Consider the following 19,990-nt stretch of genomic DNA (forward strand, 5'->3'; position numbering starts at 1 on the left):
AAAAAAGTTTTTACCAGATATAAAGCGTATTATTATTATCTTAGATTAACAGAATCATTCTGAAGTAAATTGTTTTTGTTCCATGTATTTTAAATCCTTAATAAAATGTTCTTCCTTTGACACATAATAGATAATGTGTTTGTCTTTAAAAAATTCTTTCATCCATTAAATAATTTTTGTCGTCTGGGAAATATAATTTTTCATTCTTTAATTAATAAATACTGTTAATCAAGTTGGTTTTAGAAGGAATTTGGGTTTGAAATTAGCATGTATTTGATTTTAGTCTGTATGTTACTTTGAATGAATGAATGTTTAATGACACCCCAGCATGCATGGTACTTATGGTCCTTCCCAGCCTCGGTGAACAATGTTTTTTGTAAATAATTTTAGTTTGATTTGACATATGAAGGAAAGTAAAAGTGTTTTGGAAATAAAAAAACCCACACTATTTTTGTGTGCAATTTAGAAAACAATCGGCTCAGAAATAAATAACTTGTAGTAAATACCATAGTAAGAAAATGGCATTCTTTGTGGGAAGGACTATGGGTAAGAAAGTTTTGTGTTGACAGATTTATTGAGTTGGTAACACTGAGCCTGGCGTGTTTGATTTTACTTTGTATGTTACTTAGATAAGAAAGCTTTGTGTTGACAGATTTATTGAGTCAGTGACACCGAGCCTGGTGTGTTTGATTTTACTTAGTTTGTTACTTCAATAAAACTTTGTGTTGACAGATTTATAGAGTCAGTGACACCGAGCCTGGCATGTGTACATCCCTCTTCTCTAATCGACGGGCTGCATGCTCAGTGTATTGAGAAGGTCAAATGTCAGAACCGTCTGGCGAAGGCGACCACCGCAGATGTTGACACCCAGGATGACGTCGACGTCACTGACACGCCCGGCTCAGCCTCCAATGAGAAGAACAAGATAGAGGTCTTCAAAACATCGTCCTTTCAGGCTTTCTTCTCGGTGCCTAAGGTAAGCTGTACAGTTGGAAGAGTTTTGTTTTTATGTTTAGTAACATTTAAAAAAAAAGAATATTACAATATTACTTTTCCGACAGTGGCACTCTCGGCATCAATTTTAACATTATTTTGCCTTTAGATCAGTTTCTCACAAACTGTAAGTCCTAGCTCAATGAAACTTGGTTTGTAGTTCACCATGGATGTTCATCACATTGCACTGAAAAGGTTTATGGTATTCTACACAATTCTTGTTTAATTCCAGATAAATCTGTGTGTGATGCAGGCCTCGCTAGTGGAAGAAGTGATTTCCTTTGCCGTGCTGGACAATGTCAATGATCTCACGGCTGTGTCTCTGTTTGCCGTCTGCGTGGATGGATTTGAGTGTCAGATCCTGTCAAACACCCACCACTGTAAACGAGAGTCGAGCAACATCCAACAGCCCAACACCACTCCCAGCCACGTCAAGACAAAACCAGACTTGTGTCAGACAGACAGTCTTGGGTCAGAATGTCGACAGGTGGAGCTGACAAGAGAGGAGAACGTGGCCACCCTGCAGCTCAATCGGATGCATTGCCAGTTGAGACGTCTGCTGAAGAACAGTAATTTCTCGGACCACGTCATGTTGACGGCCATCCCCGAACACCGTTCCAGTGTGTCCTTCACCTTCGACCACACTGCGTACCCACTCTCGACCGCCCCATCCCCCTTCCCTTCGTCCCCAAGAAAACGAGTCTCCCTGCAGCAGAGTCTGGACTGGCAGGACGACCTGACCATTGGCTTCATCATGTTCGAGGGTGGACTGGAGAGCATCTCCGTGACGGCGGTCCGTCGCCTCGGTTACGCCAACACGGTGGACATCCACCTCCAGCGGAAGATGGACAACATCGAGAAGGTCCTGGAGGACATGCAGCAGACGACGCGCGACTCGATCAGACAGATGACGCGGAGCGAGACCAGCTCTACAGATGACCAGCCGGCTAGCTCGGCCTCTGGAGGACACAGCTCCGATAATCTCCAGTCCTGGGACTCCACCCAGTCGATCGCGTCAAAGGACTCCATCTCCGTGGCCCCTCCGCCGAGCACCCATCCTTTGGAAGGTGATGCCTCTAACGGCTCCCTGCAGCTGAAGACCATCTGGCTAAACTTCGCAGCCCCTCCGCCCATCTCCATAAAGAAGAAAGTCGATTTTACAAGGTGAAAATTTAGAAAAGAAAAGTTCATTTAAATATGTATAAACATTGTTGTTGTTGTTCAGATCCTTATGGATAAAGGTTTGGTGTAACTATTTTATGTTGATGTTTTTGCCAATTTCTTCTCTTTTTTTTAATATTTAGAAAATTGAGTTTAAAAAAGTAGTTAAAAGTGGCAATGGATAATAAAGAGAATAACCCAACTCACAAAAGGCTCAAGTTTACAACATTAGGTCAGGTCAGGTCATAGGGCTTTACGTGCACATACAGAGCAAGCTGTTGTAGCGCACACCTGTCCTGGGCACAAGAGCCGGCCTCCGTCCAGGACAGGAAAGGTGGGGGAGAGGAGGGACCACCTGCACTGGCAGGTGCAAGGGAGCACCCGACCATGGTCGGTAGCAGGCAGAGGTGGGGGGGGGGGGGGGGGGGGGGGTGATGGTGCTGTTGAATTTGGAATGGAGTATAGTATTGTGCCAAAGAGAAAAGGTGCGCAATTTGGGTTGAGGAAATTGGGCGCAATTTTGAACAGTCGGCCAAAAAGAAAGTTCCAGAGCTAATATAGGTTTTGACATTAGTGTTACAACATTAATTCTTTCAAGGTAGATAAACTGTAATTCCTTATAGCTCATTAGTTATTTTCTAATTATTGAGTTATTATGACATTAATCATGTATCTCAATTTTTTTTTAATAGACTGGCATCATATATGACAGTTTTAAAGTCAAACAAAACACATACACCAGTATTCAAATTTCTGTTTAGCAGGTCAGGAAAATGTTCTTTTCATTTCCAGAAATCTTATTTTGTGTCACAATCAAAGATGAAAGATTTCCAATTTATCCAGAATTCAATTTTTTTTATTGTCTGTGCAGTGTCGTTTGTCAAAAAATTTCCGTATAATTTTCTACTACTTTGTATAAATTCTGAATTGGGGCCATTATTTTAGATCATTGTGTAATCATAATCACAAAGTCATTACCTGACCACCAATATTAAAATTTCCTTCTTTTTTTTCCTCTTCATAACCCTGGACATTCATGTTTTCAGTCAGTTTTGTGTGATATTCATGTAGTGTATCCTGGAGTAATCAGTAGTCGCACACCTAAGAACAAACAGTAAAGTAAACACATGTAATCGAAAAGAAATAAAACAAATAATATTTACTTAAATAGTTGGTCCTTTGGTGTATATTACACACTATTTGCTATTAATATTTACTGCCGAATTCATTTGCCAAAGCAAGTTTTTAAATAGAACCCACTTTTGGCGTGCTACGTAAAATGTGACGAATAGTGACACACTCAATTCTATTTACATGTTCGTCAATTTCCGTCTCTGGACCCTTATATTTGGTATTAGAGAAAACTAACTTTTTACTGATGAAAAAACAAATGATGTAAATTGCTTATCGAAATGTTTTTCATTTTAGGCACACTGTTTATTCTGTTAACAAACCATGAAGTGTTGTTTTATCATTTGTTGATAAATGTGACGTCACTGGTTCGTTCATGCTCGTGAGCTTTAGAAAAAATGTGACATGCTCGACTATTGATGTGCGCGACTGATGATTACTCTACGATAACTATTTTCAGACTGGACTGGAACCTGCTGAGTACAGCGACCCCAGCCATCAATGCATGGATGAATCCCACAGACCGCCTCCTGATCGCTGTGCGGCAACTCGTCAAAGTGTTGACCAAGCGGATTGGGGCAGTCATGGCCTGTCTCATGACAGAAGGTCTGGAGGCGCCGCGAATCCATGTTGCATGCAAGGTGACATAGTCAGAAATAACAGAGTTACTTGACTTGGTTTTGTATGATTAGTTCAAACGTATGACAGCAAAATTAAATTTATCATACTATCTAATACAACATCTATGCTGCAAGTTATTGATGTGTTGTTGGGAGTCGAGCTGAGGCATTGAACAAATATTGAATGGTTAATTATTATCATTAAACCAGATGAATTTGTAATTCAAGTTTTGACAATGAACTTGGTCATATTTATTGCACAATATCTCACCATAACTTTAAAACTGATAACAAACTTTTTCTATATTAGCTTGTATTTCTCCATGTCATGTATCTTTTGAAAAATATTAATTCCATTCTGTTATCTGTCCCGGGTCAGGCCCCTGGCTATCCAGAGACGGGACCCAGGACAGACATGCTTGAACTCTTCGAGGTATATTTGCATGACAAAATTATCCGCTCCCATTCCCATTCTATTATATTTTCTTGTTTGTAGAGCAAATTTGATAAGATCACCACTCTGTCCAAAACGTTGCGGGATGAACCATCCTGCCAGCTTCTGACCGTGTTACAGAAATACATCCACCAGTGCGGGACCGACGGGATCGAGAGGACGGTGCAGTCCGAGACCACCCCGCAGCTGATCACCCTCCAGAAGGGAATCCTGGCTCTGACGCGGCAGTGGAAGAACGTCCTCTACATGCCCAACCTCTCCAACCTCAACTTCAAGGCCAAGAAAGTGAGACCCTGCAACGTGACGTTTTCCCTGCCGGAGTCGGTGAGTGTTGAAAACGTGATGATGGACGAGAGCGAGTGTCTGACAGAGCATTACGACGTGGTTGATGAGAAGACATCATTGCTGCAAGCCGAGGGAGGGCAGATTACAAAATCTACATCAAGTCTGGCAAGTCACGGGCCCCAGCCTATGAGTACCACTGGCAAGATGGAAGGTCCCGATCAGATCAGCACGGCATCAAGTCTCTCATTAGGGCCAAAGAAACTGTTTGCGCAGGTTAGGTCAAGGGGACATTCTGAGGACAAGAAAGGTCACACACACCTTCTTCTGCCTCCCAAAGCTCATCAAAGTCTATCTCGAAATGACAGCAACTACAGTTTCCACTCTGCTGCCGAGACCCTGACGTCTTTAGACGCAGGTGGCCATGCTCTGTCCCCTCCACCCACACCTTCTCGCAGCTCTGGTCCGAAGCCATCTATCTTGAAACAGAAGTGTGAGAAGACAAAGGATCTGTATCAGTGGATGTCGAACCAGAAGAAAGACTTCCGTCTGCCCATGGATGAGGACACGAGATGTGATCGTGTGCATGACTCCATGATGGGAGGTCTCGGTAGTGCCTGGAGCCAGGACGACAGCAAGACGGATGTGAATGATGGATTCCTGACGATGGCGACATCCATCATGCAGTTGGCAGATGCTCAGGTCCTCTTCAAGCCGCTGCTGCAGAGTCTGGGCCTGCACGTGGAGGGCGTGAGGCCGTCAGCGGTGATGAGGAAGTTTGGAGGACACCTCTTCCTGCAGATTCATCTCGATCAGCTCAAAATTCAGATCGCAGAGTCCGAGGCATCGTGTTCCAAGTACAAGTCTTTTGATGCCAGGAAGAGAGTGAAGATGAACTGGAACACGAGCAACCCGGCGTTCCTCTGTGAAGGTTTTGCTGTCAACGTGTCGATGAAGGACGTCATGGATTTCGGTGAGGAGAGTGGCGAGGATGAAAAAGCGAAATCCTTTCCCATGACGTTTGCCATGCACAAGCTAGAAGCGAAACCAACCACTCTACAGATCAGCTTCTTGATCAACTGTAACGCCATCACCCAGCTAGTGGACATGGCTCTGCTGAGACTGGTGCATCAGTTTGTGACGATGATCGCCAATGTTAAGGAAACTCAGGTAGATTTGAAAGAGAGGCGGACAAGTCTGGACTGGATCAAGACCCACCGAAAACAGGAATCGAAAGATTCTACTTCCAGTACAGACACTCAACAGTCGGATCTTTCTCGACTCGATCTGACTCCCTCGGCTCCCTCTGTCAGTGCTGCCGACAGCCTCTCCACCATCAATACTCCGGACGGTGACAAAGCTCGAATTAAATCACCCAAAGGAAGCAAAGGTACCTCTCCTTTGTCATTCGACTCAAGACGTCCATCAAAATTGCAACTACCAGTCTTGCACAAAAAGTCCCATTTACGTTTTTCAAAAGACTCGAAGAAGGAAAAATCTTCCATGACTTCGTTTAAGCAATCGGAAGTGTTTGCCACACCTCAGTCCATAAACCTCAGTGACTCTGTGACTATCGATATTGTGGACACCTCGTCACCAGCTTTAGCGGAGAAGACGATTGTGGATGAAATCAAAGAGAGCACCCCTCAGTGTTGGAGACACCTGTATCACCTATTGGAGTTGTACTCCACGATTCCCGAACCGAAGACGGTGTACCGAAAGTCGGGAATACCAGCCCTGTCGGTGATAGAAGAGGAAGACACGGATAAAGAGGCCCATTCTAAACAGTCGAGCCTGGACGATGTTAAACACCTGACTCAGAGGAAGGTGGACCTGGCCGCAGCTGAAGAGGGAACTCTCGGTGACAAGCCACCCTTGGCACAGACATCTTTCATTAAGACCAAGTTCAAACAGAGTAAGGCTGTTTTGTAGTTAGACCATATTCAATACATGCCAAACTAAAGAGTACTGATTTAACAAGGTCTTACTTTTTTACATTTTGTTTGGCTAAAATAATCAAAATTAATAATATATGTTTTAAACAAAATTCACCAAATTGCTAACAATAAGTATGTTTTGATCACTGAACCTTAGCTTCTGCCATCTATTACCTAACAATTTAAAGCCTTTATTTTATTTTAATGGTGTTTTAAACATACAACAGGTAATAGTATAATTTTAGATTAGGACATAATAAAATAACTGCTAGATTATCATCCAATTTCTTTTTCAATGGGGATTGGGGGGATTTTATTTTTTATTTTCAAAATATTGGCCTTACTGCAAATCAAGAATTTTTTTTTTTTGGAATGAGGTGAGAAGACGATAAAACCCCAAAAAATCCCCAGGTAGATGGAGATGAAAATTTAGAATTTATTTTATTCTGGCCTTATAAGCATAAATATTTCAGTAGTACATTATTTCACCGATGTTACACAAAGAAAATATTTTATTTTAAGGTATCTACATTGGAGAAAGTATACCAGTGGTGGTGTATGGAATCACGAAGGTGGAAAAGGTTCGAATGCTGGCAGAGCTTAGTGGATTGAAGTTAGAGGCTGAATTGAAACGTGTGCATGCAAGTGGAACATACAAAAAGAAGATCAAAGGTGAATGTTTGTTTTTTATTTTATTTTATTTCCATGCTTAAGAACTCTATTACAGTCACACAACTCGGCTACCTTTCACTGTCTGTCCAGATCAGTGGGTTAATTACTTTTTGGGGTTATGTTTTGTTGTTTTTTTAGTTGTGTTTTTTAATTCCACTTCTCCCTTTCTCTCCTTTGAATTCCATCTCATTTCTTCCCGATCAGGCTGCTTCTCCTATCTTTCAACTTCTTTTACTGTCCACCTCAACATCTCAGACCTTGTCTCTGCAATTTAGGCTTTTCTCTGCCATCTATGCCACAAACCTGCCACTTCCTATTAGCTTTAGCTGTGGTCTTAGATTGAGGGTATTCTTTGAGAGACATTTAAGAGGCACCTACTATATTCCCCTACTGCCAGCAGACACTAGTGCTGTGGTCACACCAGCTTTATTTTTGAAAGATTAAAAGTGCCAGGTGAGTTTAGGGAAGTGGGTTAATTGCTAGTGAGAGAGAAGTCGGTGGTGCAGTGGTCTTACACCTCCACACTGAGTTATTAAAAGTCTGGATATGAGCTGGCATGCCATTCGCTTAGAAGCCATCATGCCAGTAATATGGTATTAAAGATAACTGAGGTTAAAAACCAATCTGTTTGAAAATATACTAATGGAAAGAAATAAAGGATCACACAGATAGCAACAAGAAATAATGATTGCATCAAAAATCAATTCATATTGTCAGAAGTTGACTGGGAACATATAGGCAGCACATTCAACACTACAGACATTCAATCCCATGTTACAACTTGGTATGAAATACAGACATTACTACGCTAGTTGTGAATTAAATTTGGTCTACAATTTGATGTGTTCCCTTATTTCTTTCCATCAGTATATTATGACTGATTGCTCCACTATGTTTGTTTTTGTAGGAGTGTTGCACCGGATTTCATCCGATTCGTCTTTCAGCGCTCATGTTGGTCAGACGATGATTGTCCTCCTGGAGGGCATCCCTCCCAGCATGCAGTAAGTCAGCTTTGTGTTTAGAGATGTATCGGCTCTTATTAAAATTTAAAATGTCATTAATTATTAATAAATCACCCTGGCTTATTTCAGACAAACAGTTGTATCTCTTCGATTGGGAAGTTTTCCTCCTCTAGTTTTTTTAACCTGTTTTTTTATAATATGTGTCTGTTATCTATTACTGTAGAATACTTTATTTTCGCGTGGAATTTATTTTCGTGTTTTTCGCTTGTGAATTAAATTCGTGAAAATATATTCCATGCGAAAATAAAGGCCGACAAAAAAGAAAGAAAAAATGTAGTCTCGTTCAACTATATGAGGCGGTGCTCCCTCCTGTCACGGAACAAACCACAAAACACAAAAGCTGTTTAAAACTTTAAATCAAGAACACTATGATAAGTACATACATCATAATAAAACAATACTAACACTAAAAAGCTTTATGCTGTTTTCCTTCGCATGTGCTAGCGATCAGTTCATCGGACAGTCTACATGTGTTCAACGACGGAAGTAAACATGCATTATCACAGTATATTAAAAATGTGGAAGTGAAAAAATCCGGACTGAGCTATAACAGTCATAAGGATTAAGAAAAACTGCATGCGGTAAGCACCTTCTGTAAGCTTATTAACTTGTAAACAATAAAGTCTGGATTGGTTAAAGCAGGAAAACTATTGTTTTATGTGTATAGCACTCATGTGTACATGTAGGATTAGTTCTACAGATTAGCGTAACAACTGGCAAAACTAAGTTCCGTTTTTAAAACAATATTATTGACATCTGTACTTCGTTTTTTTTTATTGATGAGGGTTGGGGATTCGCGAAAATAAATGTTCGCGAATTGACCCATTTTCATTCAATCGCAAAAATTTGATCCCGCGAAAATAAAGTATTCTACAGTATACCATTTATTTAACACCTGGTCTAAAATTAATGTGTAAGATAAGTGATATCTAATGATAGCTGTGAGTTTCAGGTTAACTCATTTATCATCCATTAAAGGCTTTTGTAGGAGATATTACTGGCACTATTATTTGTGATATCTCCTGCGATATTATCCTAGGAGATATCGCTTGTTTTGTTACATCACTGTGTATGTTGCAGCTCTAAACCTATCATTAGTGTGACCGGCCTCGGTGGCGTCGTGGCAGGCCATCGGTCTACAGGCTGGTAGGTACTGGGTTCGGATCCCAGTCGAGGCATGGGATTTTTAATCCAGATACCGACTCCAAACCCTGAGTGAGTGCTCCGCAAGGCTCAATGGGTAGGTGTAAACCACTTGCACCGACCAGTGATCCATAACTGGTTCAACAAAGGCCATGGTTTGTGCTATCCTGCCTGTGGGAAGCGCAAATAAAAGATCCCTTGCTGCTAATCGGAAGAGTAGCCCATGTAGTGGCGACAGCTGGTTTCCTCTCAAGATCTGTGTGGTCCTTAACCATATATATCTGACGCCATATAACCGTAAATAAAATGTGTCGAGTGCGTCGTTAAATAAAACATTCCTTTCTTTCTATCATTAGTGACATCACACCACTATTATTCTGCTAGTTAATGAGTCTACCACTGCCAAATATAGTGACATTCAACTCACATTACTGACATTATTTACAATTGTAGCAAATGAAAAGAATAATTATTGATGATAAAAAGAATACCCCCCCTCGTGTCTTATGATATAATTTATCAGCACTCGTTGATAACAATAAAAATCCTCAGCAAGCCTCGGATTTCATACTTTTATCAACTGCTGATAAATTATGATATCACAAGACACTCTTGGAGTATCCTCTATATATCACAGAGCAATAAATTTCAATATTGCTCTTTTATTGGATGGTATGGCTCTGATGATAGGAGCAGCCAGTCGTATGTCTTTAAATTGATATCACATGTATTTGTGTTATTAGTATGTGTTATCATCAGTAATGGATGTGTAAGAAAAGCAGTTGATAATTTGCAAGGCAGTAGGCATTGTAATTATTATTTTATACCTGATTGGTCTGCTGTAATATTTTCTTTATACATTCTTGGTTTAAATAAAATTCTATTTTGTTGGTAATGAGTATGCTAAAGAAATTGTCACCATCAATGTGATCAATTCAGGAACAGCCCTGAATTTTTTTTTTTAAATTTCATCTGTTAAACATGTAATATTTAGCAGGTAACCTTGGAGTTTTTAGACTTGTTGGTGTTATTGTCTATTTGATGCCCAGGTAACAATGTTAAAATACAGAACATACAATCAGTTTACAATTTATTTCAGGACGGTTGTGACAGTGAACATCAGGAAATCTCAGGCGATCCATACAACGGTGATGAGACGCGGCAAGGAACACAACACGGCGCTGGTGTCCATCGGGGTCATCTCCATCGACATCCCCCAGCACCCGGTCGTCCTTCACACCATGATGGCGCGCAGCTCGCGGCAAATCACATCCACGCTGCAGGAGTTCAGACGCACACAGACACGTATAGGGTAATAGACACACAGACACATATATGGTAATAGTTCAGATGCACGCAGACACAAATATGGTAATAGTTCAGATGCACTCAGACACATAGAGTAATACAGATCAAGTAATCGTTCATACATGCATAGGGTAATATTCAGACATGTATAGTGATATAGTTCAGATGTATGCAGACATGTATAGGCTAATAGTTCAGACACATGCAGACACACATTGGATAATAGTTCAGACACATATTGGGTAATAGTGCAGACACATATTGGGTAATAGTGCAGACACACATTGGGTAATAGTTCAGACACATGCAGACACACATTGGGTAATAGTCCGACACACATTGGGTAATAGTGCAGACACATATTGGGTAATAGTGCAGACACATTGGGTAATAGTTCAGACACATATTGGGTAATAGTTCAGACACATGCAGACACATTGGGTAATAGTTCAGATACATGCAGACACATATTGGGTAATAGTTCAGACATATGCAGACATGTATAGGGTAATAGTTCAGGCACATGCCGACACATATAGGGTAATAATTCAGACACATGCAGACACGTATAGGGTAATAGTGCAGACACACATAGCAGGCCTGCGCAAATTAAAAATTTGCATAACCTGAAAAGGGGTTATGCCAAAAGCTTTTGCATAACCTATTTTGGTTTGCATAGCCTGTGTTTTTTTTCTTTTATAATGTAAAAAAAAAAATTACTCAATTTTGAGAAACAAGAGAGTAGCAATGGTAAGTAAAAAGTATATGTATACAAATGTTTAAGAGATTTAAAAATAATAATAATGATTAGGACTATTGTAATAAGTTACCAAAATATAGTGAATGTCAGGCTTGACCTATTATATAAAACACATCATCATGTGTGCATAACTATGTGTGAATAAATAAGAATTCACTGCAAGGCAATCTGTTACCATTAATTTTATAATATTAGTCTTTTATGTGTATATAATATGTCATGGCATTCAGTCCTGAGTGGGAAACTCGGTGCCATCTGCCTCATCTGAGGAACAGTGGATACTGATACTGTCACTGCCATATCATCCTATTATCATTGACACTGTTACTATCCGATTCGGAATTACAATTAATAATAGGGTCACTGTGACTCTGGTTTACCCTGGTTGCTGATCCAGTTTGAGACTGTAATGACCATTACAATATCGCCATTTTCGATTGGTTAAATTCGGCTATAACGCCTTCTAACAACCAATGGAAATGCACCTATTTCGCAAGATATTTATACAAACTTGACTGGTTACATTACGAGCTACGAAAAAGCACTGCATTGGCAACAAGTCTAATGTTTGTACTCGCGATAAAGATATGTTGGTACGTTGCCAGGACTAATCTAGTGTTTTCCCTAGCTTGTTTTAGCATGGTACAGCACCATGCCTCAATAGTCTAACACCATCTTGCCTTAATCAGCACCATGCTGCCCTGAGATTAAACAAGCCTTTTTCACTAATTAATTGTAATATTGCCTTTATAAAACATCCAAAAAAGGTATTATTAATTAATAAAATATGCCTTTTATATCTTTTACCATTCATTTATTAAAGCAAGCACATAAATTACATTAATGTTTATTTCAATTAATTTTTGTGTATTTTTAATGAAAAAAAAGTGCCCCGAAAATGGTGAAAATGCCCCAAAAGTGTTTGGTCTACCATGCCTTGCCAAATTTCTAGGGAAATCACTATTAAATCATTCAGTAAATTTTACTTGAACGGTAAATCGGTTATGCCAAATAAAATGGCATAACCGATGCACGAACGAAACGGTCATTCGTGCAATTTGTGCAGGCCTGCATAGGGTAATGTTGTATGTCAGTCTGGTTGTACAGGCCATTCTTATGTAATGTTATAGTGCAGTCTGTTGTACAGGACATCTAGGGACATCCACACAGTGATAGAAACAAGTAGAATTTTTTACTAGTCCAATGGACAAATACATCTAGAACTTTACTTGTCCGCCAATATTTTCACTTGTGCAATTAAATAGTTTTTGATTAATGTTACAGTCCAATCTGTTTGTACAGGCCATCCATGTATAAGACACACGTGGCAATATTTAGATTGTTAATGTTCAGTGGCCCATGACTGTTATATAGTGGAGAATGGATGAGAAAGTGTAAATTTATGAAAAATAATTCATGAGCCCCATAGGGGCGAGTTAATTATTTTTCATGAATCCACATTTTTGAGTGCATTCTCCAACTTGATCCTCTGTTCATTACTTTTTTTTAAGTGACTGCCAAGTAACTTTATTTTATGTTTTTTTAATGAAAATATTGCTTAAAATGGCAAGGAATATTTACAAAACTAATATCCCAAAATGATAGGATCCTTTCAAACCTAAACTGAATGATTCAGCCAGTACATCCAGTGAATGGCCGACATTAAGCGTGATGCACATGCAAAATGTGTAACTGATTTCCTATTTAATTTCCCATGACTGCTATATAAATACCCATATGTGCTGATTTACAATTTTGTGCTGCTACTTGGTAGGAATAACTGATAGGTCACTGCAGGTTTTCTCTCACAATCTAGACTGAATGTCCAAATAACTATGAGCTAGACACCACAGAAAGTAAGAAGGAAAGAATTTTTTTATTTAACAATGCACTCAACACATTTTATGTACAGTTATATGGCGTCGGACATATTGTTACGGACCACACAGATATTGAGAGAGGAAACCCACTGTTGCCACTTCATGGGCTACTCTTTTTCGATTAGTAGCAAGGCTTCTTTTATATGCACCATCCCACAGACAGGGTAGTACATACCACGGCCTTTGATGTACTGGCTGGAGCGAGAAGTAGCCAAATGGGCCCACTGACGGGGATCGATCCCAAACCAACCGTGCATCAAGTGAGTGCTTTGCCACTGGACTGCATCTTGCCCCAGACACCAAAGAGTCATAGTTTAGAAAATATGCTTAGATTTGGTTAAACGGATCTTCATTTCTGCCGAGTCCATTGTAACATTTAATGATGTTATTGGTGATGGAGATTTCACCCATCAGTGGGCCCATTGGACCATTTCTGTTTCCCGCCAGTGCTACACAGTTGGTGTAACAAAGCCTGTGGTATGTACTGTTCTGATTGTGGGATGCTGCATATAAAAAAATCCCTTGTTGCTAATAGGAAAGAGTAGCCCATTGTCTGGAAGCAGTGGGTTTCCTCTCTCATTATCATGTGGTTCTTTTACCATGTTTCAGACGTGATATAACCATAATTAAAATGTGTTGAATGTTTGTTTAATGACATCTCAGCACATTTACCGGCCTCGGTGGCGTCGTGGTAGGCCATCGGTCTACAGGCTGGTAGGTACTGGGTTCGGATCCCAGTCGAGGAATGGGATTTTTTAATCCAGATACCGACTCCAAACCCGAGTGAGTGCTCCGCAAGGCTCAATATGTAGGTGTAAACATCTTGCACCGACCAGTGATCCATAACTGGTTCAACAAAGGCCATGATTTGTGCTATCCTGCCTGTGCAAAGCGCAAATAAAAGATCCCTTGCTGCTAATCGGAAGAGTAGCCCATGTAGTGGCGACAGCGGGTTTCCTCTCAAAATCTGTGGTCTTTAACCATATGTCTGACACCATATAACCGTAAAATAATGTGTTGAGTGCGTCGTTAAATAAAACATTTCTTTCTTTCTTTCTCAGCACATTTTTAAACCATGGCTATTACCTATAAAATGTGTTGAATGCATCATTAAATAAAATAGTCCTTCCTTCCTTTTATATCTTTTTTATTTGTGTTAAAATAGCCAGTAGTTTATTGCTGTATTTTTTTCCATAAGACCGCTGACATGGACGGCAGTGTGTCTGAAAAGTTGGACAAACATCTTCCAGAGAATATGTTAAAATACTCAGTTGTTTATTTCTGTATTTTTTCAGTAAGACAACTGACCTGAACAGCAGTGTGTCTGAAAAACTGGACAAACATCTTCCAGAGAATATGCGTCCCGGCCGGGTCAAGAAGCAGGAGTTGAAGGATGAAGTGACGAGACTACACATCCACTTTAAGATCATCATGCAGGGCATCACCACTGGGGCCGCCATACTGCCATCACTCAAGGCTCAGCACAGGGTAAACAGTTCTTCTTCATTCAGGCATGGTGGAGCAATAATTCTAAATCAAAAATATTATTGGTAGTAAATCTTAAGGTAGGGATGAATTTTACTTGTAGAATGCAGAAAATTGCATTTCAGGACATCTGGTTTTCAAAATTACCTTCCGGACACCCTAAAAACTTTGCTCCCCTCCCATGTCTACTTGTTTCCGCCATGCATGGCATGTTGTATAAAATAACATCTTTTGGTTTTTAGTCCTCTAGTGCTCCAATCGGTGACCACAATAGGTTTCGTCTCCGTCCTTCTATCCGTCTTTTTTTTCTGTCTGTCTGTCTGTCTGTCTAACATATAGTTTTTCAGACTGTTTTTTTCCATAATGCCTCAAGATATTGAGCTGAAATTTGTGTATATAGATTTATCAAGTACTGTTTGACTTTTATGGCAATTTACCTATTTGTGGAAGAGTTATGGGCCTTGAAATTAGAAGCTACAATAATTTATTGGGTCCAGCAAGGACATGTATAGCTTTAGCAATACACTCAAAGGATTGTCAGTTTTAGCTTTAGATATTTCTTAATACCTCAGCATATCATTCAGTCAGCAATCCAGACAATTAGCCATGGCAGTCGGCAATGGCGTTGAGATTGCTGCAGTGTTCTCTGCAATTTTCTGTAGCATATTTTTCACCCCAAAACTGCATTGCACTGCAACAATTTTTCAATGCTTGTCAAGGTCAAATATGTCTTTGTCATACAGATATAAAAATTACCTGAGATAAAAATTATACAATATACCCCCCACCAACTCCTTGGAAAACTTTGAGGGTTTTAAAAAATAAAGGGTCATCAAAGGACAAGAATAGTAAATTTTTGGGTTGGACTAAAATCTGTATTTTGGGGGGAAATCTGTAGATTTTTTATCTTTGGTCGTACGATATATTGTTTTTGTTTTAGACTTGGGGGGGGGGGGGGGGGGTGGGGGCAGGATATAGCTCAGTGGTACAGCTCTCGCCTGATGCGCGATCAATCTAGAATTGATTCACGTCATACCACAACTGGTGTAACAGGCTGTGGTATGTACTATCCTGTCTGTGGGATGGTGCATTTAAAAAATCCCTTGCTGCTAATCGAAAAGAGTAGCCCAGAAGTGGCGACAGCAGGTTTTCTCTCTCAATATCGGTGTCCGACGCCATATAACCATGAATAAAATGTGTTGAGTGCGTCGTTAAATAAAACATTTCCTTCCTTCCTTTCTTTTTAGACTGGAGTGATCACGATGACAGGAATGACTGGGAAGAAGGCCAGGTTTACAGGAGTTCTTCCTAAACACACACTCAGCTTCAAATCAAAGGTGGGTATTCAAGTATGGCACAGTTCTCTCTCTTCTCTGATGTGTTATGATTTGGAACACCTGTCACCATAAATAGACCCATTGTTTAAAAAGTTGTTTTTTTTCTTTGATTTTGTAGAACTAAATGTTCTCTACTGAAACCATTCTGTTGAAAATAGTTTTCTCAAGATTTGTCTGACATCCTGAGGAAAACCCCGAGAAAGATTGGTAAACTTACAGGGTGTCATTATATTTATGGTAAACTTTTATTTGCTATTGAAATCTCGATGTTATAAACAAATATCTGATTTCCTCACAAGAAAGAAAGGAAGGCAAACTAGCAAGGTTATCATCAGAGATGTTATTTTTTTATGTGGTGGTTTTGGGGGTTTTTGTTTTTAACTTTTTTTCTTTTTTCTTCTGGGTTTTTTTTTCTTCTTTTTTTCTTTCTTTCTGTTTTTTTTTCATGTTTTCTCACAGTTGATTAATATTTTAAAATGGCTTTATTTGAGTATGATAGAGAGTTTGGTTTTTAAAGATCATTTCAGCTTTTATTTTTAAGTGGGTACCACACCTTTTCATTAAACATATGGTTGACAACATTTATCTCTTGTAAGGTGGTCACTACTGAGACCTCAATCCCGTCGTCTGCGAGCATCGAGCTGCCTCCGTTCCACATCTCGGCGGACTACCGCCTGCACAAGTCGGCGGACTCTGAGAGCAACACGATGAGCGAGGGGCTGGTGCTGAAGGAGGGGAGCTACCTGAACGCAGTGGTTGAGGTCGGGATGCTGGAACACAGCCTCACCACCGACCTCCTCAACCACCTCGTCTTCGTCCAGAAAGTCTTTATGAAGGTCAGTGATCATAGGAAAGGGATTCTCTCACAGGGCTTGAACTTAACAATTTGTATCCCACAGCAATTTTTTTTTTAACTGCACTGGGTGAAACGGCTTTCCCTATGGCAATTTGTTTTATTTATTTTTATTTTTAATTAAAATACTTTAGTGTCTAGCTTTGATGTTGAGGTCAATTTGTCACAAATTATTAGTCCTATATCAGTGAAACATGGTTTGTAGTTGTACCTGTCAATGGTCATCTCAGTACTTGATAAAAAAAATATTTAAAAAAGTTAAGAGTTAAAAATATTTAATTAAAAACACAAAAAACTATTTTATTATCAATTTTTAAAAAAACATTCATTGAGATGACCAGTTATGGATTCATCTGTGAGCTACACTGAATAGGTATATGGTAGACAAAATATTTGATTCTGAGGAATTGTTGTTGTGTGTTACAGGAGGTGAATGAGATAGTACAGAAAGTGTCTGGCTCGGACAAGCCGCTGCAGTTACTGAGGGAGGATGAGGACACGGCCACTAAAGATCCTCTTCTCTACACCTTCTCTGTCAGGTTCAAGGTCAGTTTACAGTCACGTCTGTAGACTGTGATTCGTTTAAATATAGATGTATTTTGAATATTTACGAATCCTTTTACATCATACTGATTGAAATATTTTTTACTTAATTAAGTTTAAGCAGATAGCTGTTCTGCTTGGAGTTTCGTTTGAGGATCTAGCATGTAATTTGAGATCTTTCAGTTTTGTATTTGTTTGAATAATATTTATTTTTAATTTGTAGAATGGGATTTTCGAACAGGCAGTCGTCCATATTTACACCTTTCCCTTACATATTTGAATTTTTTTTTTTTAATTCTGCAGGGTATACAAATAACAGCTACCACACCCACATCGAATGCTGTGAGGTTTGAAACTCAGGAGATTGAGCTAGAGGTGTCCAACAGAGTACAGATGACAGCCAGAGAACACAATCCAGATATAGGTAATCTTATAAATGCAGATGTGTGTAGACATTAATTTATATGTAAACGACCAACCTCGGTGGTGTCATGGTTTGGCCATTGGACATAAGAGTGGTAGGTACAGAGCTCACAGCCTGGTACCGACTACCACCCAGAGCAAGTTTTAATGACTTAATGGGTATGTGTAAGATCACCACCCTCTTCTCTTTGACTATCCACTAACAATGAACAACTAGCCCACTGTCCTGGACAGACAGCCTAGATAGCTGAGGTGTGTGCTACGGACAGCGTGCTTGAACCTTAATTGGATACAACCACAAAAATAAGTTGAATTGAAATGAAATATGTAAACAATCAGATTTGTTATAAACAAATAAACATTTGTATTTGCAAAATCTTTCTATTACCGTATATTGCCGTGTATTAGCCGACTTTTGAAGTCTAGAAACACTTTCTAAAAGAAGAGAGTCGGCTTATACACGGAGGCAACAAATTGGAGCATAAAATCCCGATCGAAAATACTCCCGACAATGACTTATAAATTTTGATCAGACCCTAAGCCTTTCACAGATTATGTAACAATAATTTGTGCACAGTATAAATAAAACACCCCATCATGCAATATTTTGCAGTTTTTTGTTCTTGAATGCATTATAAGTTTGATGAATAATAATAAAAATTGTTTTTATTGTCATTTCAATGGTAAAAACATATTCTTTCCAACTGTCCACCATCTTTGTTTGACTTGTGTTGGGACCAGTCTTTCATATAGTAAATTTAAGATACAAAACGGTGTTTTTTCTTCAAACAAGTATTATATTTTTAATATTATTGTTTTGTTGGGAGGGTGCATTAAACTGTAAAGTGATGTCATAAATAAATTAAGCTCATTATTAACATTACCGACTGAAAAAAACATAACATGAATTTCAGGACAATAATTATTCCCACTATTGTCACATGACCATACTATATACAGTGAACAGCTGCAGTCACGGACGCATGATCTTTTGTTTCTGTGTGTGTGTGGTGGGGGATTAAACATGCCTCAACAATTTTACTTTTTGCTGTCCAGTGAATAAATTAATTACTTGTGTGTAGTGATATGTTGTTACAGCTTGAATTATTTATTTTTCTGTTATGCTTTATCAGTTCTAAATTATTTTTCACGGCATGGTAGATGTTAGCATTGCCACATTGATTGCGATCACGATTACCGTGTTTGTAATAATTAAAGGGAAAACAAATATAATGAACAAGAAAAGCAAAAGTCTATTTGTTGACAGTATTATTGAAATTGATACAACATACAGCTGGACAAAAGATGACTTCGGCTTATACACAAGGCCGATGATTTTGTACTAGATATTTAGGGTCAAACTAAGAGGTCGGCTTATCCAAGGAGTCGGCTAATACATGGCAATATACGGTACATGTAACAAATACTTAATTGAAGTCTGCACATTCATAAAAGACCTTTTAGTACAATGTTGATGTCACTTATTTGTATGTTTCTATTATGTATTATAAGTACTTCTTTGAAGTCTGCATACTGATAAAAGACATTAATTTTCATGTTTAAATCAAATGAAGGTTCATGCATGGTGTCTTGGGCAAACATCTGGATCTGTAACATAATAAAAAGGATAGCTCCAAATGGAGAAAGAATAAGAATTTGAACTATTTTAAGTATTTTAATTTCTATTTTCAGAATACAGAGACAAAAAGAAAGTGTTCATCCGTGCACAAGTTGACCTTAATGTTGCCTTGGGTCAGTTACTCAAAGTAAGTGCTAGACACATACTTTTAAAATGTATTGCACATTGTCCATTACATTTATGTTTGGTATTTGAGATGAGTTATTGTTTTGTATTTGTTACAAGTGATTTTATGCTGAAGAAATGGAAAGTTTGAGTAATCTAGTTATATTTTGGAGGAGGAACTGAGCTTTATTTAATAGACATTTAATGACATTAATATGTTTTGGAGAGCTAGCTATCAAGAC

At 39.0% G+C, this 19,990-nt stretch overlaps 1 protein-coding gene across 3 annotated transcripts in view; it reads left to right on the forward strand.

Moving 5' to 3' along the window:
• Nucleotides 1–19,990, forward strand: part of LOC121374145 (transmembrane protein KIAA1109-like) — an 89,731-nt gene that overhangs the window by 28,142 nt on the left and 41,599 nt on the right. For all 3 annotated transcript variants that reach the window (XM_041501108.1, XM_041501110.1, XM_041501109.1), the window contains exons 22-34: nt 733–976; nt 1,226–2,157; nt 3,746–3,926; nt 4,402–6,556; nt 7,101–7,250; nt 8,158–8,251; nt 10,515–10,727; nt 14,659–14,851; nt 16,096–16,185; nt 16,782–17,021; nt 17,465–17,584; nt 17,885–18,005; nt 19,697–19,770. In XM_041501108.1, the coding sequence (XP_041357042.1) occupies nt 733–976; nt 1,226–2,157; nt 3,746–3,926; nt 4,402–6,556; nt 7,101–7,250; nt 8,158–8,251; nt 10,515–10,727; nt 14,659–14,851; nt 16,096–16,185; nt 16,782–17,021; nt 17,465–17,584; nt 17,885–18,005; nt 19,697–19,770 (4,807 nt within the window). The remainder of the gene's footprint in view (nt 1–732; nt 977–1,225; nt 2,158–3,745; nt 3,927–4,401; nt 6,557–7,100; nt 7,251–8,157; nt 8,252–10,514; nt 10,728–14,658; nt 14,852–16,095; nt 16,186–16,781; nt 17,022–17,464; nt 17,585–17,884; nt 18,006–19,696; nt 19,771–19,990) is intronic.

The sequence above is a fragment of the Gigantopelta aegis genome, chromosome 6 (assembly GCF_016097555.1).
Source record: "Gigantopelta aegis isolate Gae_Host chromosome 6, Gae_host_genome, whole genome shotgun sequence".
Lineage (NCBI taxonomy): Eukaryota > Metazoa > Mollusca > Gastropoda > Neomphalida > Peltospiridae > Gigantopelta > Gigantopelta aegis.